General features: G+C 40.1%; 2 protein-coding genes across 2 annotated transcripts in view; one reads left to right on the top strand and one right to left on the bottom strand.

The window, feature by feature from the left end:
- The window catches only part of METTL24 (methyltransferase like 24), a 46,492-nt gene extending 44,683 nt beyond the window's left edge, over positions 1–1,809 (top strand). The window contains exon 5 of the mRNA XM_086876818.1: positions 287–1,809. Within this exon, the coding sequence (XP_086732944.1) occupies positions 287–601 (315 nt within the window). The 3' untranslated portion in view covers positions 602–1,809. The remainder of the gene's footprint in view (positions 1–286) is intronic.
- A 7,825-nt stretch (positions 1,810–9,634) lies between these two features.
- Positions 9,635–26,127, bottom strand: part of CDC40 (cell division cycle 40) — a 39,208-nt gene continuing 22,715 nt past the window's right edge. Inside the window, exons 6-16 of the mRNA XM_086876801.1 lie at positions 25,470–25,609; positions 24,775–24,871; positions 22,953–23,092; positions 21,472–21,546; positions 20,780–20,825; positions 19,318–19,419; positions 17,933–18,048; positions 17,716–17,849; positions 12,980–13,056; positions 11,410–11,554; positions 9,635–10,617 (exon numbers count right to left, since the gene is read on the bottom strand). Of these exons, the coding sequence (XP_086732927.1) occupies positions 10,440–10,617; positions 11,410–11,554; positions 12,980–13,056; positions 17,716–17,849; positions 17,933–18,048; positions 19,318–19,419; positions 20,780–20,825; positions 21,472–21,546; positions 22,953–23,092; positions 24,775–24,871; positions 25,470–25,609 (1,250 nt within the window). The 3' untranslated portion in view covers positions 9,635–10,439. The remainder of the gene's footprint in view (positions 10,618–11,409; positions 11,555–12,979; positions 13,057–17,715; positions 17,850–17,932; positions 18,049–19,317; positions 19,420–20,779; positions 20,826–21,471; positions 21,547–22,952; positions 23,093–24,774; positions 24,872–25,469; positions 25,610–26,127) is intronic.

The raw sequence follows: 26,127 nt of genomic DNA, 5'->3' as shown, positions 1-26,127 counted from the left end.
ATGCCACCCAGGAACTGTGAAGGAACCAGTAACATGCTTTGGTTATAGGAGGAGCTTGGAGTACACAGCATTTCGACCATGAGTTGGAGGTGGGAGGGAAAGGGCTGTGAACAGTCAAGCGTGAAGCACTGTGTACTGCCTGTGTTAGCCCTCTGAGACTTTTTGATTTTTTTTTTAATACAAAATGAATAACCATGTGTATTGAAAAATGGTCAACCCTGGCCTCAGATGTTACTGTTACTGCAAAGTTTCTCATTTTCACATAGTAATGGTGCTTTTGTTGCAGATCGATGTCCTCAAGGCAGACGTGGAGAGCGCCGAGTGGAAAATTTTGGAAAACCTGATCCTGGAAGATGTTGTTGAGCAGATAGGACAGCTGGTCTTTGAGGTGCACATCCACTGGCCCGGGTTTGAGGTCAGTGGCAATGACAGCACCGTGGTGCGGTACTGGTACAGTCTGCTCCGAGAACTGGAGCTGAAGGACTTCAAGCTTTTTCATACCTACAAAGACTTATCAAAACCACAGGTGTTTCTGAAAAAGGAAGCCTTCAACGCCAGTAGCTGTTACACACTGAGCTGGGTAAATACAAGATGGAAATAGCAGAAAGGAATTTATGATGTGTGATTGCAAGCCATCTGGCCCCGTAGCGTTATTGAAGAGGATTTTGGCGTCACTGGCTAAAGTTGCTAAATATGCACACAGTGACTGCTAACAAAATGAGCTGGCTTTTATATTTATATGTTGTCAAAAGAGCTGACACTAGGAGAAGATACACGGTGCAGTTTTGTATAGCAATGTATTTGCCAGTGGGTACATTGTCCCAGAGGACAGAGGTTTCTGTAAAGATTTGTCTGGGGGAGCTAAGAGCAAGGCTTTTCCAGGCTGCCCTGTGCTTGAGCGTGCCAGCAAGGAGGGCATTCCTCTGGGCTGCCCTGGGAAGCTGTGCTGGCTGAGCAGGGCCAACCCCTGGGCAGGAGAGTGTTTGTGATGAGGTGTCTTTTTAAGAAAATGTCAAGTGTTACTTCTCTGTAAAGTGATCATCTTTGATTTATACCTATTTTACTTTGGCCTTGTTTCCTATGGAACAAATTTTAGGCAAGAACAGTATGTTCTTGAACCCACTGGCAAATTTCAGCTGAATTTGGCTGAGACAGAAATCACCACCAAACTAAACTTCTATTTCTTTGTGCAGTTTCTGACTGCCCTGACTTAGGTTTTTTGAGCTAGTCTGGCTGCAGAAAGTGACTTCAACGCTTCTGACAAAGGAGACAGTGGGACAGAGACACTCAGCTGCTGGATAAGCTGCTGCCAGAGCTCCCCTTCCTCACCCACAAGAGCCTTCAGCCACAAAAGACAGGGCTTCCCTAGTTCATCTGCTCAAAGAACAGCTTGATTCAAACTACTCATGCAATGGCTGCAGCTAGTGGTTTTTGATCTAGTGAGTTATAGGTAAGAGATGAAAATGCAACCTGGTCGTTTTTGTTTGTTTTGAGGTTTAGTTGAACATTTCCTGGGGCCTTTTCCAGTGCTGTGCCTCACCACCTCTCTCTGGCATAAGAAGGCCAGACCCTGGATCTGCACTGATGCTGGCAGAGGTGGTGGCCCAAGCAGGTGCCCAGGAATGCAGCTGTGCTGGGGCTCTGCAGGCTGGAATGTGGATTGTCTGCAGTCCCCCTGGGAGCTTTTTGACATTCTGAAAGAGCTAAGGAATTGGGGAGCTAAGAATATACATATAGCGGGTTGGATTTTTTCTTATCTTTGGGTGAATTTTGACATTAAACTTTGCATTAAAATACAAGATGTCACCACTTTTGTGTGTTTTGTATGTGAACTTTGGTTTCCGACTTCTACAAGCCTACAGCTTCCTCAAGGGAGGTGGTGGAGGGGGAGATGCTGATCTCCTCTCGTGACCAGTGACAGGACATGAAAAAATGGAATGAAACTGTCTCAGGGGAAGTTCAGATGGGGTATGAAGCAGAAGTTCTTAACCCAGAAGGTGGTGAGTCAGTGGAACAGGCTTGCCAGGGAAGTGGTCATGGCACCAAGCCTGTCAGGGTTCAGGGAATCTCTGCATGACTCTCTTAGTACTAAACCTGGTTTAGGTTTAGGTCCTGTGAGGAGCTGCAAGTTGGTCTTGATGATCCTTATTGGGTCCCTTCCAACTTGAGATATTCTATGATTCTATAAAAGTAGTTCCTGCTTGTGCTCCTGCACATCCCACCTGGACCAGGGCTTTGCAGACACCCAGAGCAGGGTGCTGTGGGTGCCCACCGTGTCCTCAGCTCTTCATCGAAATCAAGACAACCTGATGCAGATGTGTTAAATTCTCCATGTCCAAGGTGTTGGGCAAAGCACTTTTCTCCAAGCTGAGCTACCTACTGCCATCCCAGGTAATGCACAATCCAAGAGATCCACAACCTCTGAAAAATGAGTAACAAATGCCTTCTTTGTGACAGCCAGCCTTGCTACAACCCTGATACATTAAGTACTGGAGTTGTTTAACGATGCAGAGCCGTGAGGAGATTCATCAAAATGCAAGAGCCTGCCAGGGTTTCCTAAACTAATACCTGGCATGTTGGAATGGCCACGCTCACTCTCCACAGAATGGCTCAACTCCCATTTTTCAAATAATGGGGTGGCAAAAGTCCAGCTGCAAGTTCTGATTAATAAAGTATAAAAATATGGGCTCTAGCACTGTACAGGTTTTTCCTCCTAACTAGTCTTAGAGTAAACAGCCTAGTAGCTTATTATAATTTGTTTAAGAAACCAATGGACAGAGGTTAAAAAATAAATTACATGACCTCTCTCAGATGTTAAAATTCAAAACAGATACATATCTTCCATCACTTATTTCCCTGAAGTAAAAATGGTGATATGCAAATTACAGAAGTGGAGTAGAAGTCTATCCTGGTTCTTTGGTTAGTAAGGGAGTTTAATAAACCCTCAGCTAATCTCTTGCTTGGGATTGCCAGGTAGTGTCAGGAACACTTCAGGCTACAGCAAATACATCTTTGGCAAAAAAAGATTCCAATAACTATGGTAATTTTAAAGAAAACCTTATCTCTAATACAGGGTAGATAAAAGCCATTTATCATTCTGGAGGCAGTTATGTGATATTATAGGAGAAAATGAGCAGTGCTTATTTAATGCACTCTCTGTGCTTTTCTACTCCACATCTCTTAGAGCAGAGTTACAGCCTTCCTTTCTGAGGTCTTGCTTTTATGCCTTTACCCCTTCTCTTTTATTGATCTCTTTTACCTAAAGGACAGACCTTTAAATGAATTCAGTTCCTGTCTGCTAATGACTGAGCTGCTGGGTATGTGCCCAGAGACACAAGCCAGTGCTGGCTGACTGCTGCAGTGGACAGGCTGGTGCTGAGGGATGTTGTGTGGGGCCTGAGTCTACCCACTGCCATACCCAGGCACAATTGCCCCTGACCTGCTTAGAGATCATCTCCATCCAGTAACCACATGCCAGTGTTGTACTCCACAATTCTTCTCAGATCACACCTGCACAGAAATCACCACAGCTTCCCCCTTCTCCAAGGGCTAGGTACAGAGAGCACACCATTAAAACCAGTGGGGACAGGGCATTCTGCCCTTGTAGCCACAGCCTGGAGACTGGGAACTGCATGGCCATGGAGGAATCACAGAATCACTTGGTTGGAAGAGACCTTCAAGATCATTGAGTCCAACCAATACCCTAATACCTCAACTAAACCAGATATGGCACTGAGTGCCATATCCAGTCTCTTTTTAAACACATCCAGGGATGGTGACTCTGCCACCTCAGTCAGACTCAGCCCCAAATCTGCTCAGCATCACCATTACAGGTATTGCCCAGCTCTGCTCTCCCCCATTCTCCTGTCCTGCTCTCCCCAGGTGCACTGGGCATCGCCCCACATTCCCTACAGACCCGTGCATCAGCTCTCCAGTGCAACCAGTTCATTGCTTCCAGCCCAGGAGCCTCCTTCCTGCCCAATCCTCAGGCCATTCATAGTGGCCACAGCCAGTGCCAACCCCAGCTAACAAAGACATAAAGACAAGTCTTGTTCCTGATGTGGAGCCATTATTGCATCAGCTGGACAATTCCACCAGGAGATGCTTCAGGTTGGTCTAAAGAGGATGCTTGCAGAGATGACCCAGGGGTAGGGGTAATACTGCTTTACAAATCCTTTTGTGGGTGAGGGCATTTCTCTTTCAGATAAACTCACAATGATTTATAAAAATCACATATTTGTGAATCAGAACTTAAAGGTGCTGTCCATAACCTGAGGAAGATGAAGAGAAGCAAACAGATGTGAATCCCCTCAATCTATCCTAGCTGATACTGCAACATGAGCTTTCCATGGTGACCCCATAGCAGCACAGAGGGGAATTTGTTAGAACATTAATACACGCCTCTAGGAAAACTGAGCCCTTTCTGAATGTCACATTGGCTTCCTTGGAGGTTCCAAAATTTGCCTAAACAAAGGTCTGAACTCCTGCTGCACTCCAAGACCTGTCATTTATTGCATGTACTTCTGGCCCCAGGCTTTGATCCCATTGTGACTTGTGAAGGATTGTTCTTCAAGTGCCTCTCAACTGTGAAAGAACAAAGAAAGTGTAAAGGGAACATATGTCTGGTCTCTCTTGGCAGATGCCAAGAAGACATATCACCCAGTAGCACACCTGAAGAAATGGCACTCATTCTCTCTGGTGAATAATTCAACAGCTGAGACCATCTGGTTCATTACAGACCTTTGATTTCATGAGCTTCATTAGCCGCTCCCTTGTCCTTGAAAGGATACTCAGGGTTATTCAGCAGGAAATCACTCTTGATTTTTTCCTGCTTGTTAACACAATGTGACATTTAATTGCAGTCAGTATAGACCTGGTTTGGTGGCAGTAGAAGTTCAGAGCTGACCTACATTCAGGGATGTATTTATACCTGCCCCCCTCCACTGGCTTTCAGGGGCAGCATCTGCAGAGCAAGCTTGGCTCTTGAAGGGAACCACCTGGAGTAATGAATGGAACTCTGCCCTTAAATAGAAGTCCCTGTTCACAATGCAGTTTGATCTCATGCAAAGAGTTTTATCTTGTTCAGAAGGAGACCTTTGTAACAGCCCATGTTCCATCCCTTATCCCAACAGGCAGCACCTTGCACAGGGAAAACAGGAACCTGCTCTGCACTGCCTAGAAGTGATGACTCAAATGTGAATAGCAGTGCCAGGTCTCTGCTCTTTTTGGTGGATTACCCACATAGATCTTTGAGTTTAAGCAATTTTCTGAGGGGAATTGCAGTGGTACAAAACTTCTGCAAGTAATAAAAACACTTTAGGGTCTCAGCTGGTATTTCCCCCCTCTATATTTGAAATTCCATTTCTGAATCAATCACAAACAATGTGAATCCCACCCTTGTATCCACCTGCAGATATCTAAAGTGGAGCCATCACCCAGGGTGCCACTGCCCTTGCAGGGAGGTGGGGACAGGCGCCTGACTGGTGTCAGACATCTGAGGCAGCAGCAGCAGCTCTGCCCTAAGAGGACCTGTGGCTCTCCACTGGCGGCTCTCCACCGATGCCAGCCAAGAGCAGCCAAGACACAGGGACTAGAACTTCTTCAGACAACCCCATGCTGACCTCTCAGACTGACTTACCAGGCAGGAGAGGCCCTGAAATGACTTCTAAATTCTTCTTTATGAAAGAAAAACTGCTCCAAGAAAGAGGAAAATTCAGGATCCCAAGAAATATTCCATAATGTTATTCCACTCGTTTAATATTGGAGAAATAATGACAAAAAGCAAACAAAACCCACTCATCCTGCTGCCCCAAGGTACTCTCAAAGCATCAGCATCAGGGCAGAGAAAGGAGCTTGCTGCAGGGAAGCTCTTCTGACAAAACTCAGCAAGGTTTTGGAAACTCCAGGGAATAGGCCTTCCTTCTTTTTCCTGTAGATGTCTGGCCAAACAAATGAATTCAAGAAGTCTGAGTTCCCTTTTTATCTCCAAGGAATACTGGAAAGGATTATTGTTTGAGAGTGTACATGAGGAGGAGCTGACAAAGCAGGACTGTATGGGGATGCCAAAGCAAAATATGAACAACAGCCCTGAGCAAAGGCCTGGGGGTGCTTGGGGAAATCATTCTGGAGCAAGCTAACGTGGGAGGTGAAATTGTTACAACTCCTCTAGGGCAGTGCATTTTTCTTTTTTTTTTTTTTTTCTTAATATCATTTTGCAAGAGTTTAAACTCCACCAAGAAAAGGAAAGACTTATTTCACAATTAGATAGAGTTTAGCTGGGGAATAGGAGCAAGACACCAACTGTGGGGCAATTACACTGGGAGAATGGGAAAGATTTACAGCTCCCAGAACTATGTCTGGATAACTGTCAGTGGTCTTGAAGCTCCATAAAGTTCCTATTACTGAAATGAGTCCACAGAGGATTTGCATTGCTGCCTTCCTTTCCCAAACCAGAGAAGCAGGCTCAGTTAGCCTTGACATCTTCCAGATTAACCAAAAAGGCCTAATGAGAACCTCTTACTCTTGACCAACGCCGCAATATTTCATTTGAGCAGTCCCCCAGTGGTGTGAAGCACAGCAGGGCAAAATGAGGCTCAGAAAGGCTCAGTGCATTTAACACATTTTAAATATTCTGTCATACAAGATAACAAACAGATCTGAGGACAAACTTCCAGTGTGCCTGGTGAATTTACAGGTCCATGGCTCACTGAAAGTTATTGCAGCTTGTTTCTGAAAGCTTTAAATTCTGCAAGCAGCTTCTGTAACCATAGCCCTGCCACAAGCAGTTTTCTCTGAGTGCTGCAAGACAGCCGTAGTGTCTGCTTTGCTTATCAGCAAGCCTAACAGAAAAATACACATATTTTACTGCAAAATAAGAGGCTTAAAATTTTGAGTGTATGCTAGTGAAGTCAACCTACAGTAACAAGTCCTTTAAGTAGTCTCCAGAGGAACTACCTCCCTGGCAACTGATTTTTTCTGGTGTATAGGTTATACTGTTTATAATAAAGTCTTCCAGGCAAAACTCCCCTCCCTCCTCCGCTCTCCGCGTGTTCCCCCTCGTGCAGGCTGCTTGTCATATGGAGTCTTCCTAGCGAACGGGAGCAGGATTTTGTAATAACCAGCTGGTAGAAAGAAGGAGAGTACATGGTGTTACTGGGCTGCCAGAGCTGCAAGGCTCCCTGTTTAAATCAGCTGTTAAAGACCACGGCGTTAAACAGCGTACTGAACATCTGCCTGCTGCTAAAAATCGGATTTTTACAAGACAATCTTGGACTTCCCTGGATCTACAGTAATTTTAATGTTTGTTCTTCATAATGAGGGCAAAGACTGAGCAGCCCCATCTTACTGGGGACAATTATAAACTGAGCAAGACAGATGCCAAGACCATCTGCTTCAAGACAGCCAGCCTCCTTACCAGCAAGATGCACGAGGATATGTGGGCTATATTCCCCTCTTGCATATGAAAAAAAGTCCAAGAAAAAGCTGGCAAAAGGTCAAAGGAAATAACAAGTTTCCCAGACAGAACTCCAAGAATGATAGAGATAGTTGACTGACCTGTAAAACTTCTGCTATAAAAGCAATCAGTATTAATAAAAGCAGCAACAAATTTGCCTGTCATTTCTGAAAGTTACAGGTGGATGATCAAGGGGAACAAAATAACGATGCTGTGATGGCAGCCCTGCAGGCCAGCTAGCCTCTATTCTTCCCTGGCAGTGTAACACACCAGCCTCCAGCCCTCCTGAGATGCCCTTTCAGCTTGAATCACTATACTCCATTCTCCACTAATATCTGAGGAAAATTAACTGGGGATCTCGAAATGCACTCTTCCCTTTTCTCCCAGTGCTGCCTTTTCCATGGATCTGTCTGCTTACAGGCCAAGTTTAGAGTAGACTTGCTCTGACCAACACCTGTAATAGACCAGTTTCTGGTCAGACATGAAATTGGGAAAAGAATGACGTGATTTGAGTTGATTAGCCCAGAAAGAAATCTCCTCATAGGTGGCTGCTGGAAAAACAAGTCTGGACTCACACCTCACACACACACACACACACATACACATTTATCCTTCTTCACAGCAAACTAGATGACAATGTGAGCTTTGCAACAAGAGGGAATTATCCTCATGAAAATTCCCCCTGCAGGCTTCAATGCAGATGTGAGAAATTCCACAAAAGATTAATGCAGTGACCAACTGTGAGGGACAAAAGATTTTATCTGAAAGTTTCTAGGGCAATTTTGATTCTGGGCATGCTGCAAACGTTTAATCCCAATTCATCAACTCTAGCTGAATTGACTGAAACATTTCTTATTTTTTGCCTCCAAAGACAACATCCAGTATATGACTACAAAAATTTATACACTTATTTTTATATTTTGCATATACTATTTTACAAGTATATATCTAAAGTTCAGCCTGGTAGGTGACACATGTTGAAACACAGTACCAACAACAGAGCCAAGCATTTTGTGTATTATCATTTAAATGGTTTTAAGCATTTGGGAAAGGTGTTTCTGATGTGAAAGCCAGTAGGTGTTCCTGTGGGAAGATTTTCTATCTGCTCTATTCCTTTTCTCCTCCCTATTTCCCTGTACATATAAACTGTTAACAGTCAGGGCACACTGCCACATACCCATTTGGGAAATGTATTTGAAGGAGAAAATCCATTCCAAATTACCCCAGCCCACTTTCTCTTGAAGCAGCACCTGGCACACAACACACCCCAGAGCCCAACTCCCAGCTCAGGAATCAAACTTTCCATGTGAAAAAGCACATCAGAAATTCATCCTCTGCAAGACAGCAGCAGCTCTTTCCCACCCACATGCTGAAGAGCAGAGAAGCAGGAACAGGCTCTTCTCTCCCTACAGAGGATCAATCCTCAGGACATGCTGGAGCAACTCCTTCCTCTCTCTCCAGGCTCTACTGTTTTGTATCTCAGTACTTGCACAGGAACAAAGCTGGGCAATACCCAGGTACCACCAGGCTGGTGCTTGTGAAAACAGTGAGTAGAGTTTTTCAGGCACACAAGGCTGCTGGGATGGGAAAGTAACTGGGAACATGTAAACTCAGTGCAGTTACACAACAGCATGGACTGACAGTGGAATGACTCTCAAGCTCAGCATCACAGTTGGCCTAAAAATGTTTAAGGTTCCTGTTTACTCACAAGGGCCTAACTTGTGTAACTCACTCTTTGAAAGACCAGAATTTCTTGCAACCAGTCAACCCAAACCCCACAAAACAACCAACCATTTCCTTCCACCTCGACTATTTGGGATTCTTTGTCTCAGCTTCTATCCCGCTGTCAATTAAGGCAATTATTCCTTTGCTATCTTTTATAATGGTTGAGCAGTGATTTGACTTACAGTAAACAACATAATTCAAAATTGTTATTAAAGACTGATCAGTGGGATAAAATTTGCTACATGAATTTATTTTTATGTGCTCAAAAAAAGAGAGCAGACAGGGAGTCAAAAGATTTTTTTTTTCTCCTGCTGCCAAATGGCCTTAGCTTTAAATGAGCACTGCAAGAGAATGAGTTTATCTGAACACTGATACAAGTGCACATTAAAATACCAAATGGTAGGAAATATTTTATATGGACACTGCAAGACAAAAATTGGATAAAGATAAGTAGAGTTTTTATAAAAAGATTTATTAAAAATAAGTTCTTTAAAGAGAAAAAGTGTGACATGTATATACATTAAATTGTCAAAATCTTCATGGGGTTTATAATACAAACTATTCCAAACAGAACAAGAGACATTCACTTTTTTTAATATGTCATGCTTATTGGAACAGAATAGCATATGGGAAGACAAAAAAACAACACACAGCACACAACAATTACGAGGAAAACCCTGAAAATGAAGACTACTTGCAAAGGTGAAAGTGAGTGATCCTCATGATTCTACAGACAGAAACTAAGACTATGAATGGCATCTTCAGTTGATAAGAATTCACCTGACAACTGCTAGCTTCCAATTAACTCTCCATTTCTACTGTGAAATAGCAAATCTCAGCAACTGGATTTGTGCTTATCATTTTCAGCTCTATTGCAGTAGGTACCAAAGATTTCTTCTTCGGAAGAAAGTTATAGAATTGCTGGTTTTCTCTTTAAACTCTCTGACAGCCAGAACCACAAAAATAGTTTTTCTTAAAATTATTTTATTTTACAAGAGTGTTTTGCACAAGCAGAGGCAAGACAAACTGGCACATGATTCTGCATGCTTCAGATGACCTCAGCTTAGCTTCTCATTCCCAGATGCCATATTTAGAACTATATCCTTTCACTTGAGTCTTCTGAATTTCCTGGTGTTTAGTGCATATATACAGTGAGCTGAGAACTGCAGTATTACAAATGTCTACCCATCCTTACAGCAGAATGCTCCCTAATCTCAGATGTATGCTGGACTTGTATCTTTAGGTCTCTGTAGCATCTTCTTTAGTCCCACAGTTTAATCAGACCATCCCAGCCGCACGTAATGACTTTGGATGTTTCGTGTGGATGCCACACTGCACCGATACAGACTTTGTCATGTGCTTTTAACCTGCTGTAGAGTTTTGTTGTCTTCCAGTCCCAGATGTTTAATTTCCCATCTGCATCTCCAGATATCACATAGCTGTATTGACAGGAATAAAATGAAAGTTGTGGCACGTGTGCAGACTGCTTGCTACTACATTTGTATTATTATTGTATGCTATTACATTTATATTATTGTATGCTATTACAAGTAGCAACTGAGCAACAGAAAAGAGCTTCCCCCAGGGAGCTTCCCATCTGAGACAGACTGCAAACATACCTACCAAGGAATTAGCACTCATGCTGTGCTCTAAGGGCACACAAGTCCTGCAGAAGGTGATTCATCAACTGCAAGGAGAATGTGCTAAGCAGTGTGATTATACCCTGCACTGTGTTACTGGAACCCAAGAGAAAGTGACACAAGTTTCTCTAAAATTATAGATGCTTTTTCCTCTGGGTTTGAGGTTATTCCCCAGTTTTTATAGTAACTCATATCTTATGTATGAACACACAATACTGAATGTATGGGCATGTTACTAAGCCAAGAGGAAGAAAGAGATGGTTCTCTGAACAGTACATGAGGATACCCACTATGAACTGGGGAAACTGGTGACTTCAAATCCCAGATACTCTAGACAAGTGCACGTTGTGGTAAGAGACCCTGCACTACACACCATGTCCAAAAAGATGGGAGTCAAATGTGAAGCCTTTCTTGGTCCTGTCAGATGCTAAGAGTAAACTTTCTGTTCTGGTGCTTGGCAAGGGAGCTCTGCCTGATGCTGAGCTAACAGGAGGACTGTGCATTCATGAGTGTTGCAGGAAAAATTCAAAAGGAAATTTAGGCTCTAGACTTGCAAGTTTTAACATGAAATTCATGGCCACAAAAACTTACCTCATATCAGGTGAAAAATCCACTTGACAAGCGTAGCCAGCTACCATGTGACCTTTGAAAATTTTCTTTTTGTTTAATCTGAATCTGTTCTGAGCTCCAAAAATCAAGATTTGGTTATCCATCGACTGACAAGCCAACCATTTCCCTACAAATGCAATAAACAAAGGTAGTGTCAGGGTGCTGCATCTGAAGAAATAGACCTAACCAGGATGTTTTTTGAGATTTTGACAATTTGTCTTGCACTATCTTAATCCTTACTTTCATTATGTAGCAGGCTTCCAGGTAACAGCTGATATTGCTTCTGTCTGATACAACTGCCAAGAGTTGAAACCTTATGTTCGACAGGATTTGGCATGTCTATTCCTACAAAATGCACTCAGGACTCTATTAAAGTGTAGAGACTTAGACTGTTCCAGCTATGTGCTGCATCAACCCCACTGACTTACTGTCAAGTTTTTAAGATACTGTGTAAACTTGCTGGTGCACATAATCATATAACTCAGCGAGGGGAAAAAAAATCCATTTAGCTGCACTCTACTTGACCATCTGTTTTTTGTGGGTACTCTAAGGAAGTGACCCCCTCTTTTCTTTATGGGAAGATAACTGTAAGGTAGACTAAAGAGTTTGCAACTATATAGTATTCTGACATAATAGAATGCAATTAATAAAGATATTTTAGGGAAAGAGAAATCAAAGCTTTTCTAATCTTAACGTCATCTCATTTTGCACCTTGGCAGTGCATTAACTCCTGCCTGAGAACCCAGTGAAGATGATGTGCTACAGAACAGCCAGAACAGAGACTTCTGTCCTGAACTCTGCATATTGTCAATGCCTTTAAAGTGTTTTATGCAGTGACAACATAACATTGGCTGTGCAACAAGTTGATCAGCCTCTACTCAGCATAATGGAACTGTTAACAGCAAGTCTGGCAACACAGCAATAATGGTGACACTAAAGCTATTTAAATTTGGCCAAAACAGATAACAGGAATTTTGTCCTGTTAGAAGGCTTTTCACTGATTACTTGAGGCACAAAACAATTATCCTTCTTCAGCATGATTCTAATTGAAGAACTTAAACACCAGTGAAACATTAACATTAAAGAAACACTGAGATAATTTGGGATTTCTCTTAGCAATAATTATTCGGACTAAATTCATAACAGAAGGGAACAGGATCATGTACAACATGAGTTTCTGCTTTAGCAGTGGCACCACAAGGACTGCTGAACTTACTTAACACTTTGCAAACATTGTCTGTTCCCTTCATGTTTCTCTTAATATTTTAAATACAGCAAAGAGCAAATGGTAGCTCTATGGAGAGTCATTTTGCCTTGTCTGCATAAAGGCCTAATTTTAAACCGATACAGTTACCCTGATATAAACCCTCATTTGACATACCTCTTCTTTAGAATTTTAAATCAAAACAAAATCCAGTCCAATCTTGGAATAACTGCATAGTGACTGGGGAGAGGTGAAAGGAGGATACAACACAGCAACATCACAGAGATACAATCAGTAAGAGGTGCCTATATAAATTAGGTCTAAGAAGGCAGTAAAGTGTTAACCTACCATTTGGAGACAAAGTCACAGCTGGCATGGAATGCATACTTGGCTCAGCTATGTACTTGAAGTCTACAGGAATGTCCCTGCAAAAGGAAGAAGTATGTGTTTAATGAAGACATGGAGATGTTCCAAAGAGCCGCTTCAAGTCAGCTGATTTATGTGGCAACTGAACCATGGAGAATGTATGGTGGCATCCAAAGGAAGAACATGCAAAAATTCAAAAATATTATGAATGTCAACCCGAGAGCTCCAGATGCAGAGCCATCTACAGCATAACCTCTGAGGGTGTGGATTTACTTCAATCAAATGAGCCAGAGTCTAAATTAGAGTCATAATTCTAATTGTTAAGAGCAAAACGGTAACACAAAGTTCCTTTACTGCCTCCAGTATAACTGCAGCACTTACAAAGTTCCTATTTAGATAGCAAGAACATACTGACATATGCATGGATCTTACTGGAACATCTTATTGACTTGAGTTTTGTTTTAAATCAAGTATTTCTGCCTTTTTAAAAAATTCTTCTTTTTAAAATATTTTTTAAAGGAAAAGAAAACAGGATTCTCTCATCTCTCTGATGTGCTCTTTTCTTCCTCATCTCCTCAGCTGGGATGCCAACCAATTCCAAATATTCACAGCTGAACTGAATGCAGAAGCTCAATTGCATGAAGACTGCATGAAGACAATGCAATCCCCAGCTCAATTGCATGAAGACTGTGCCAGTGCATGTTCTTAACATACGCTGTCCTGTACAAAGACCTAGGGTAAAAACAAGGGCAGTCTAATCCTTACTCTGCAGAACTGCCATTTGGTTTTGACTATATAAATTGAATTACTAACGGCTTGTGCATATTCACAGTATTCCTCGTATCCTGTGCACTAGAAGACTGGAAAAAAAGGAAGGCATGTACATGGCTTTCTCATTAAGCAAATAAAACCTCCAGCAGAAAATAGATTTGATTAATGTATTCTGCAGAAAACACAGGCAAAATGTTCTGTAGCAACATTAATTAATACAAAGGGGATGTTTATGACTTCATTGTCTAATTCACAGAGCAGAAGGGCTGCTGGGACACTCTCGGAGCAGAGAGCGTGGGTGGCTGCCTCGTCCCAGCTGCCCGAGCCTTGTTGGATGGCAATACGGTCAGCATTAGCAAGGTAATTACCATCCTGCTTTATTGTGGAGGAAGTTATTTCCCATCATCTTGAGTTAAGCAACACACACAGGGGCAGCAGGGTGAGAAGCTGCTCTGTTGTCAGGAAGCGACACAAATGCTCCGGTGAGTTAAAATCATTTATTCCTCAGAATAAGAAGGGCAACCCACTTAATACACTAAAGCATACGCTTTAGGCCAGGGATAACCAGCTTCCAAACAGGCAGACCTAAGACTGCCATTGGGCAGCAAATCTGTGAAGAAGTAACTAAAAATCCACATCATCTCGGATCAACACAACAGCACAGGAAGTGCAGCCCCTGTGCCACATCCTACCCAAAGAGTTTCCAGCTCCATTTGCAACAGGACACAAGGTTATTGCTGCAGCAAGGCCCGGCCCTGATCCACTCTCACCACCCAACACTCCTGCAGACCAACAACCTTCTGGAGTCCTCAATGCCAGGTAAAACCAATCCCACTGCAAGCCCCATTTAAGTCTCATCACAGAAGATGCATCTCCAATACTGACTTGTACTGCAGTCAGAAATTTAAATGCAGCACCAGTTGTTTTGCCTTCTTTTCCTTTTACAAATGAAGGCAGGCTCACCTACTAGAATTTATTCACAACAGCTCTGCTTTATGTTGATACCTACCAGGCACACTTAAGACAGCAGCAGGATGTGCTGCATTAAATTATTAGGCAGAATAAAGAGATGCATTTGTATTTCACATTTGCTTCCAGTCAAATTGCTAAATAAGTAATGTCAGCCTGCTCTCTTAAAAAAATTACCAACAGGGATGCTATCATGGTTGCCCAACCTCAAAACTCATGTGATATATTTGTTTTTTGTGACAAATATTTAAGCTTTAAATATTTTAAAGTCTTTTCCCCACTTCATAGCATTTCAAAGCACCAGAAGTGATATCTGCTAGCCAAGATTTAGAAGTGCTATACTCTGGGGTTCTGATGCAACTTCCTCCCCAAGCAAGAGGTAGAAAAATCTTAGAGGTTTTTGGCAATAAGGAGGTAGAAAATTTTTAATGAAAGAAGGAAAAAAAACAAGCCAACCCAAACCCCCAGTCCAACCCAATCCAGTTTTGGGACCTACACATCATGAAGACATCTCTGAGGAGACTACATTACTTCTACCAGGAGCCATGGGCAACAAGGCCCACTGAAGGGCACAGCTTTACAGAGATGACAAGCCTCCCAAGCCTGTCAGCGTAATAGCCAAATTATCACTGCACAGTTCTTGCTTTGCTGGCTGATTTGGAGGTAAAAAGAAATAACAGCCTCCAAAGTTAAATGCCCAAATCATTTCATTGCTTATCCAAGCAGGATCAGATGCATACAAAGCAAAGATAAAATAACATTTTGCATTTCTAAGGGAGAGTACACCGAATATAATATCCCTGCCAACTTTAATATCCCAATCACACAAAACACAAAAGCGGGCAAATTTTCAAGTACTCCCATTAATATTCCTAAATAAACCATGTAATCTACAATCTACTATACTTGAAGTCAGAACTTTCAGAAACTAATGAACTGCAATTCTATGTACACGCCAGTGAAATCTGTGCACGGGACAAATTCTTGGGGAAAGGAGATTTAAGTTCTCAGGAGTTTCTCACTGTGATGAAGTCAGACATGCCATCCCAGTACCAGCTCTGGCCAAGTCAAAGTGTTTACAAAACACTCCAGAATTCCTCTAGACAATTGAAACTAAGTAATTAGACCAACTTTTAATTACTGGCTTTTAAGGCCATACTCAGGTCATAATTACTTCCACTTTGTTTCTGTAGGATACTGAAGAAACATTGTGCTGAAGAACATACCGAAGAAAAGTACCAAAAGGTGCAGTAACCAAATCACTGCTAAATAGCAAATAATTTTTCTTATCAACTTAGGAAAAAAAAGGATTTGAGAAATAATTTGCCATGGATGTTTCTGAGCTCCAGAATCTTCCATAATGTTAGTATTAACTTAGTTTAATGTATGTGTTAACTTAGTTTTAAGGCATTTTAAAAATCTGGATCTTGGAATTATAGAAATACGCTTCCAGACCAATTAACATATGTCACGGTAGGTTGTGGGGAAAGGTTTTCAAGCCATGCCCAGGAAGATGGCATTCCATTTGCTCTTTATAAAACCAAAGAATTTCCCAACAACTGCATTACAGAATATTGCCTAGAGTTCCCTATAATTTCAACAAGGGAGCTCTTTCTTCAGTGTACGACTTGCTATTACATGGTTTTTGCTTCAGAAGGAAAAAAGCTTCTGCTACTGGAACAATCAGGTTGCGATGTTCCCATGCCAGAATCTTTTTGCCTTTCCTGCTTTTCTCCACAGAAAGACTAAATCCACCCACTTCACTATTCATTTCAGCCATCACACAAAGCTCATAAAAACAAGGGGCAATCCAGTCCCAAGGAAATAACAGATTTGTGCAAGCAAGATCATCCTCCCACTCAGTAAAGAGGAGACATTCCTTACCAGAGATGGTATTGTAAAGATTTTTCTTTAAGGAGCTCAGTAACTGCATGGCTCTGCTTATGAAGTACTGAACAGAGGCTTTCTTGGAGTGGCATATGGTGGCAGCATTTTATGTCTAGCCTGAACCTGGGTTCCCAGACTTTGGTCATTCCCACTGCTACTGGCAATGACAGCAGCCAATCATAGCAAGCTGAGGATTTAGCTGGCTGCTTGGGTGATTTTCCAATACCACAGATTGGAGTCTCTTGTCTAGGCTACAGGGAAAACAAAAAAGCAAAAAAAAACCAAAAAAAAAAAAAACCCAAGCAGCTAGGAAGGAACTGATTAGTCACAGAACTGTCAAACTAGTGCCTGTATTATGCAACAGCTTTGAGTGTGTGAACAGCAAAAGGAAATGAATACCTCAAGATACGGGACTGATTATTTCAAAAATAAATTCTCAAATCCTAAAGAAATCTCAGAAATATCAAGTTCAAGATCTTAATACCTACAACTTTGCAAAAAACATTTCAGACAGGAGTGATCTGTTTTCTCTGGAGGTTAAATGCTAAAAACTGGAAGCCATTTCAAATATTTTGTATTACTTTTTCTTGGACAGACTCCCTTTTCTGTCATCATTGTATTCATACTGTGTGTATCAAATATTGCCAAAAAGACAGACAAACAGAAAGCCAGAATAATGCTACACTAAGCTAGTTATTTCAAACATGGGCCAAGTATCATATAATATTATGGATATCCACGTTCAAAGCATTCAAAATCAACAACACACCAATTTTTAATAAAGCAAACATTTCTTTATGAGTTAATTTAAGGACTAATACACCCTTGGGGAAAAGGGAGAGAGCAGAGACCACTAACAGAATGCAGTGAGCTTCAGGCTGATAGGGCTGCCTCATGTTTTCAGTGGGGAAGAGGAAATCAATGAAGTGTTTCAGGCATTAAGTCAGAACAGGGTTTTAAAGCTTTTTCTGAGCTAGCTAGAACTCAGTACACTCCAGTGGCCTATGTGCTATGTGCACTTTTAAAAATGAACTCTCCTCTCAGTTTGCTCACAATATACTTTGAGGTAAAATTCAAAATTTTAAACTTACCATTCCCAAACTCTTAAACTCTTGTCATCAGATGTGCTCACAAACCTTCTATTTTCATCCACAAACACAATGGTGTTGACAGCTCCCAAATGCCTATCGTATTCCTGTACAATCTCACCACTTCGAATATCCCACTACAATTAAAAGAGTCAGAATAAGAACCTGTTTTTCACTAAATGCCAGTACTTTGAGAGAAATAAATATTGAGTAGACATACCTGTACAATTTTCTTATCTGACATCCCTGCAACAAAGAGATTTTGTTTATCTTCATCAGGATTGAATTTGACACAATAAGGAACCTTCCTGTTGGTAAATCTTGAAATACATTGCCCTGCAACAGAAAACCCATTTATAGTGTATCAGGTTGGAAGTGCTATGGCCTGATTGGTTGTTTGCAGATACTGATCAAAAGCACTTTACTAAGAGCAGACAACACTTCTTTTAAAGTCCTTGAGAGAATCAGAGGGCAGAATTTGCCCTGCTCTTTAATTAGTCCCTCTTTCACGTTTGTGTGCATGCACCTGCATAAATATGCACACACACAAACTGTTCTGTAAGTTTGTTACAGCTTCCCAAACAATGCAACTGCTCAGTCCCCTGTATGCCACCAGGACATAACAAGAACAGTAAGGACAATAACATAAGGACAGGTTTAGGATACCACAAGCTGACCACTGTCTTTGCAAAGCATCACCTCCTTAGGATCAGATATCTTCTCAACAGGAGATACAAACTTGGGCAAGAACTCAAGATTAACCTTAGAGAAGCGTAAGAGTAATCCAACTGCAAAATAAAGCCCTGACCTCCTTTCTTAGCTTCAGCCACAAATACCTTGATTACTTGTTATCCGTAACTTACAGGAGCCGTGTTAATCTAAAAACTCTGTCTAATAACTGAGTTCAGACTCAAGTTCAGACTCAACACTGGAGAATTAGACTTACACCTTTCTGGCTATCACCTGTATAAGATTAGTGGCACTGGTAACCCAGAAAGCTAACAACTTTTTCAAACATGGGAACTTCCTGTCTTAGGAAGAGGCCCAGGTTTAAAAGGATACTGACAAAATCTATCCTGTATTTTTCTTTAACTCAACAAACTATTTGTAGCAGAATGTTACAGAGCACCTCCAGGCATGAAAGCATCAGACCTACCCTTCAACACTCTATACCAGCAGCTCAGTTGTCACCACCTTTTCTTATTTGGAGTGCTCTTTGGGTTAAGCAAAAGACCAAGTGAGATAATTTTTCTAAATTAAGCATATTTAGGTGTAAAGAGTAATTTTATGCCTGTAAATGTAAACATGTAATTAAATAATTTAGCAAGATGACTTTTTGCTGAAACACATTTTAGCATTACAAATAACTATCAAACTTTTCAAATGAAAAGGTATATGAAAATACAGGTAGTGTCAATTGCACTATTACAGATAACAACAAAACACGTGGGAAAAAAGACTAATTATCCTGCAATGAAAGCCTAAACAGTGAACTACAGGACAATATGAAGGATAACTGGAAACAATCTGAATGCAAAGATATATTTATAGCCACTATTAATTAAAAATAGTGCCAAATAACAGCACCTACAAATACAAGCCTACCTGTTTCAGTGTCCCAGAGTTTTAGATAGCGGTCATATGCAGCACTAAGGAACTGAGTGCCTGCATTGTTAAAACAGATGTCTCGAACAGCTTTACTGTGTCCTACAAAATAGAAAAAATGCAATGATAAACTTTCATCCATTCATACTTAGAGCTAATGTATTGGATTTTTTAAAAAAACCCCAACCCATATTAGTCAAGTTAAATGCTCTAACAATGCAAAGAGAAGAAGAAATCACTTATTGAAGTTCTTCATGAGAACTAGTAAAGAATAATTCAAGTGAGAAAGAAAAAGTAACTCCTAAAGAGTGATGAGAATAAAACCCCCATATCACCTTCACACCTCTAAGACACTAGAGAGAGAAACAAAAGCATTGCAAGAACCAACTTGATAAACAATTATAAACTTGTATAAATTGATACATAAGCAGAACTTCAGATGAAATTTAAAACACTCTAATACATGGCAACACCTAATAAAAAAGAGGAGAGAAAAACACTATATGAGACACATTTAATGGAGAAACATTTATAATTAGAAAACAGGTACAAAATATGGGAAAGGTTAGATCAGAAAACTAAGAATGCTTTCGTCTGATGTTAACCTTGCTACCCCTCAGCCTCAATACTTTTATCTGACCACCACATCAGACTTGCAGTTCTTTTTAGTTTAAATACTAGCACAGTAATTGATATATAGCAATATGGTAGGCAAATCTGGTTGATAATAAGAACCTTCTGAGAGAAACAGTCACACTGCTCAGAAAGAGTAGTCTATTGAGAGAGAACCTTTTTTGAGCCATCATCTTTGCCACACTGCTGTCATCAGAAATAATAGGTGAAAAAAGACTTCTTTCTTGTTACTCAACATATATTCACTCAGCATTCTAGAAATGTTCCTATTTCAATAGGAGAATCAGCTACTTTTGTCCTGCATTCAAGGCTGCTAAGAAGTTTGTATTTCTCTCCCTCTCAGCTATCTGCTTTAACAAGCACCTGTTACATGAACAAAGGCTGCACCTAAAAAAGATTTCCCATGCTTTTGCACCAAAAACTCAGCACAGATGGAATGACCTATTTAAAGAGGGATCATCAGACCATGAGATCAGACCACCTCACTGGTGAAATACAGAGGGTTGCTGTTCTCAACATGAAGATGTGGCAATTTCATGTAAAAATTTTGCCTTCAGAAAGGAGTCTTGAATAAAGTACTGATGACTGTAGTACGCTAATGTTTTAAGGGTTGTAAGGCTTTACACATTAACATTAAATTGCTTGGAATGGTGACAAAGTTATTAATGAAATATACATCTTTTTCAGTTCTTATTGCCAATATCATTCTGAACAAACATTGCCTGGGATGCACACAAGTCCTCTCTATGATAAATTAATAAGCTAACCTAAATCATATTCTTCCAGGAAGTTGTTCTAGACATAAACGAGTTTAAAAAAAGATTATTACCAATAAATGTTCGTAGACATCTTCGATCACCATATACTTCCCATAGCTAGGAAAAAAAAGATGGGGGGACATATGTAAATTGTTAAACAGTAATGATGCTGAAATTAAGTGTAAACATATATGGCAACACCTCTTAAGAAACTAATTACAAACATATACTATGCACTGATTAATCACAATCTATCCAGAAATTTGCTAGAATGTTCACCTTCCTGTTAGCAAAATCCCCTTAGAATAACTAAAATTCTCATACCATACTCCAATTTTAACAACTTAAGGTTTTGCCACTCAAAAAAAAAACCCCAAAGCATCAGCTTTCTGTTGATATATGCTGGACAGAAGTGAGATTAGTTCACACCACAAATGCTTCAGCAAAAGCAGAGACCTGTTGTTAGCTGTAAAACTAGGCTTCACAGAAAATGACTTAATATAACAACAAAGGCAATAACGTGAGAAACTTGTGACCTTACAAATACTATTAAAAAACAACTAACACTGTTCTAACAGCTTCAGTCTTGTGTACTATTTCTATCTTTGTTCCAATGAATTTGTAATTTAAAAATTAAGTGAGAAAAATAAAAGCAAAACAGACAAAAGGTATTTGGTAGAATTACCAAATGTTTATGTATCCTAGAATGCACTGTCTGTATTCCAGGATGAAATGTATACATGAAAACAGAAAAATAACTCACCTTAATTTTGCAATCCATAGAGCAAGACAATAGTATATGCCCAGACAGAGGAAACAATCTGACTGCACTAACACCCTATAAATAAGAACATAAGTTAACAGTAAGTGGATCATCTAGATGTTTTCTCAATTTGTTTACTCTCTTTTCCAGGCAAAAATATAAATATTCATAAAATATACAGATAATGTTCTAGAAACAGTGATGTATTTTGAACAATTGTTATTGGGAAAAAAAAGTATTCACTTTAATGGCTGTATATATAACCTCCTTTAAGATCCACACCATTACTATGGTAAACACAGCAAATAAATACAAACTGGAGGTTGGGGAACTATCTCTGCATAACAAGCCTTTTCATGTGGGGCAAGTATGGAATTAAAAAAAATATACTACCACTGCATTCTACCCACTGAGCTCAGATTTCCTGAGCACGGCATCTTCACAGTTTTCTGTATCCCAGGTACTCCTTTCCGGGAAGTCCAAAGAACCCCCAAGTACTCGTGTTTTTAACATTCCCTCTTCCATTTCATGTCGATTACTCTATTCATATGCCATCCAGTTCCTTCCTCCCACCCCTGGTTGCAGCTGGGTACTTTATCCTCCCTATTATTGTCTACTTATATCCCCCAGCTTTTCTAAATTTGTCAGCCCATTTTTCTTTTGCCTCTCCCATCAATATCATTATTCACCTTGTTTGAAGGAAAAAGCCATTTTACACATTAGTCTGTTGTAGGATAATAGACAGAAGAGGGACTAGAGCTTAGGGGAGGAGATTCATTCTGGAAAGACCTGATAGCTGCAGCTATAAGCTCCTTGATGCAGTAATCATTTAAGAAGAGCACAGAGATGCAACTCAACTAAAAGAAAGGGTAAAAGCTAAAAATATTCCCTGTGTCCTCTTCTCTTCCATCTTCCAAATATTATTAAGGTGATGTCCATTGAAGTGCAGCATATTCCCCCTCAAGCAATACTTAAAATTAGTGATGAAAGAAGCAACAAACTGAGTATGTGCTATACAACCCTGAGCAGTGAAACACTTTTTTAATACCAGCAGTGTATATATTGTTTTGGAATCTGACAAGAAGGAACTGTGGATGTTAAGCAGCATCAAAGAAAATCAAGACACACCTCTCAAAGGTATGAGCTATATTTGGGAAACCTGTAACGCTAATGCACCATAATCGCAAAACTTATGTAACTTAACCTAAGTTTGATATGAAATAGCCCTTAAGTACTCTTACTACAAAAAAACCTCAAACATTCTTAGTCACTATGTTAACACAAAAGTATATGCAGCTGGACAACTGCAACTGAGCAGGCATACACCTTATGTGAGCAAGTAATGCCACCAATTACATGCAGAGTAGAGTAAAGAGGAAAATACTCTTTCCTTCTACTGATTCTTCAGTTTTATAGAAATTATTAGCTGCAGACAGAAAATTAAATGGGTTGTTATGCTGTATGCTCACAAACACTCCTACCTTTGTATGCCCAGACCACACATGGATTTGCTTCTTTGGAAGATAGCACTTCTCAGGTGGTACTGTAGAACGGAGATTAACTCCAACATCTTGAGGGACATGAAGGTAAGATCTCCCCTGATAATCATACATTTCTTTAACTGAAAAGGCAAACACAGAATTCTCAGAATCCATATTTTAAGAGGTTAGAATCTTTTGAAAGGCTCAACAACTCACACAATTATGGTTTTCTCAACACAGCTGCTCTGCTGTAGAGGGAGAGGTGAGAGAAGCAGTATAAGAAAAACCAGCTTCTCCATACAGATGTGGAATCTTATTTGACACCAGTTAAACTCTAAGTCATTTCAGCAAAGTCTAATTGGAATCTTACAATCCAAACATTAAGACAATCTTTCTCCTATCCATTTTACTCATCAGCAAACAGCAAGAGAGTTCTCCTGACCAAAAAGACTTTGCTTACACTAACGCTACATAGATTAAACTGTGAAACTCTAAACCTGACATTTGCTTGCAACTCACATTCTGGCCAGCTCTGTGCTGTGTCAGTCATGTCAACAGAATTACAAATCAAGGAAAAAAAGATTCATTTGGCCAGCATGAACCAGTATCAGTCAGCAGCAGCCAACAGCTGCTCTTTAACTAGATTTAAGAAGCGATTGGACAGCCAGAAACACAGGGATGCATTGTGCATGAAAATGGATTATTTCAGAATAGACATGTGTTGGGTAGCCATGACAATAAACTGTGGACTGATTAAATTAATTTCTCAGTTTCTGGAATGTTGTTATGGCAGTTTTGGTTGTACTCTTGCACAGCATCCATGCTTAGACTTAGACTCCATCTTCAAAATGGAGTATTTCTGGAATGTTTGCATGAGAGAAGATCATAGCTTATATGGCAAGGTCTTTTCACTGTGAAATTTCAGGTAGAGAGCACGAAAACTTGGATACAAAATAATTAGTCCATAGGAGGCTCAGTGGCTAAAATTTCATGTTTGTTATGCTCACTGCTGTTCAATAAATGCCATTATGATCTACTACACATAAACAGAAAAATGTTCTAATGCCAGCAACGCTTATCTCACAGCCACTTCTTCCTCAACACACATTAGAAAGGATGCTCACAGCTCATGTGTGTGAGCCTGGCTGTAGAAGCTGGTAGACAAAGAGAGACCCAGTCTACCAAACTATCTGCACCAAGCAGAATAACGCAGGGCTGTTTTGTATGCAGACAGCCAAAGTAACAGTTTAAAAAAATTACTGAATTTTACTTAATTACCAAACCGTTTTCTTTGAAGGTACCACATACTACAGGCTTCTGTAGAGTAATTAATTCATACGCAGTTATTCATAGTATAAGGGCAAGAACATCTACATTAAAAATTGAGGAAGTGTAAAGAAAGACCAAGTAATTTTCTAAATTGTTCATGAACCATAACTCAGAGCCCTACCTGCTGATGAAAATACTGACACATAAAACTACAGTAATTCTGAAGCTGAAACTAAGCCAAACTCTTAACTTCAGTATGTATGCTCTGTGAAACAGAAAAGGGATACATGCATCTAGTAACATTAGAAATAAATAAATATATCCAATACCCTGAAAAATGACATTTCCACACTGCTCTTCACAGTACAAAGTGGAACTAGTCCAAGTTTATTTATCTCTTTCCCCATTCTTTATGCTTTTGCCTGTGAGTGCTGTTATCTCCAATACAGACACATCATGGTGCTGAGGCTGTCTGCCATCCTTACTAATTAACACAGCAGGCAAGAAAACACAGTGAGCTAGAAAATGCGAACAGCCAGGAAGATGCCATTACCATGTAATATAGTCTTCTCCTCTCCAGGTTTATCATCTTCTAGTTTTCCTCTTTTCTGCCTCTTAGCTGTTATTTCATCCAACTCCTTCTGCTCTTCCTGGAAAAAAATAAAACATGATCTCTTAAAAAAGCAGCATTCAGAATCATAACAAAATTCAGAACTGTACTACTGTTTACTCACTATTAAGAACACATCTATTTTCTAAATGAGATTAGAAATATTTCTAAGCATCAATAAAGAGAATACCCCATAAACCATAAAGACCTGAAAAGCTATGTACACTGAAAAGCAGTATCATCTTTTTATTCACAGACTAAAGCTAAGCTGACTGGACAAGAAGGATACCTGTTGGTTGGATGGTTCAGGATGTGTGTATTTGTGTGTGTGATATTGGGGATTTTCATTTGCCAGTTCTTTTAAAAAAAGTTTTACTTTCACTTTTTTTCCCCCCAAGCTGTTTCTTTTAATCAGACTCTACACACAGGTTGAATTACCTGTATTTCCAAAAAGTGTTCCAAATAATTGAATGCAGAATATTTGGAGCATCTTATTTGGATGTATCACCCAAAATGTTTCTATTACCCCCAAGCATAGCATGGGTCTCCTTGGACAAGCACTGGTGCAGCTGGATGTCTGTTGAAACCTACTGCCATGTACTGACAATTTATATCCATTTCATTAAAGCAGTACTTACTTCTGATGGTTTGGCTACTTCTTTTTCATCAACATATTTTGCCCATGGTCCCAAGAAACCATCAATATTAGATGCATCATTCTCCTTGAATTTCTTCCTTTTTTCAATTTTCCTCTGTCCTGTTTCAAATACTGTTAAACCTGAAGAAGGAAACAATACACTGACTAACTGCTAACACAGAATACATCAGAGGTTACACCATAGTCAGTTTAAAAGAAAAGGCCACCACCGCCGCTCCTTTCAGTAGAAAGGACAACATGGAAGAAGTATTTGAGCAAAATTGGCCAAAGCATTGCTCACTTTTCCAGCCATGAACACTACTAACTATGCACAGTAACAGTGACCACTTTAACTGTGTATCCTTGCTTGTTAGAATATTTAAACATGCATGTACCATAAATTTTTAACAGTAAGTCTGAAGACTGCATGAATATATCAGTTTTCATGCTTTAAACAGTTTAGTTTTGTGCCTAACAAAACAGGGTAGTTTTTGAAAGCAAAAGTCTTCTTGGCTTCTGATCTCTCTGAACCATCTCGGTTTGAAAAAAAAACAGCCCCAAAATGAAAATGAGGCAAGTGTCCCAAAATCCCAACCACAACTGTGCATTTTAATACAGAAAAAATTAATAGAATTCTAGAATGGTTTGGGTTGAAAGTG

Source organism: Cyanistes caeruleus, chromosome 2, assembly GCF_971803275.1.
Source record: "Cyanistes caeruleus chromosome 2, bCyaCae1.hap1.1, whole genome shotgun sequence".
In the NCBI taxonomy this organism is placed as follows: domain Eukaryota; kingdom Metazoa; phylum Chordata; class Aves; order Passeriformes; family Paridae; genus Cyanistes; species Cyanistes caeruleus.
This window is presented reverse-complemented; position numbering and strand designations above follow the sequence as displayed.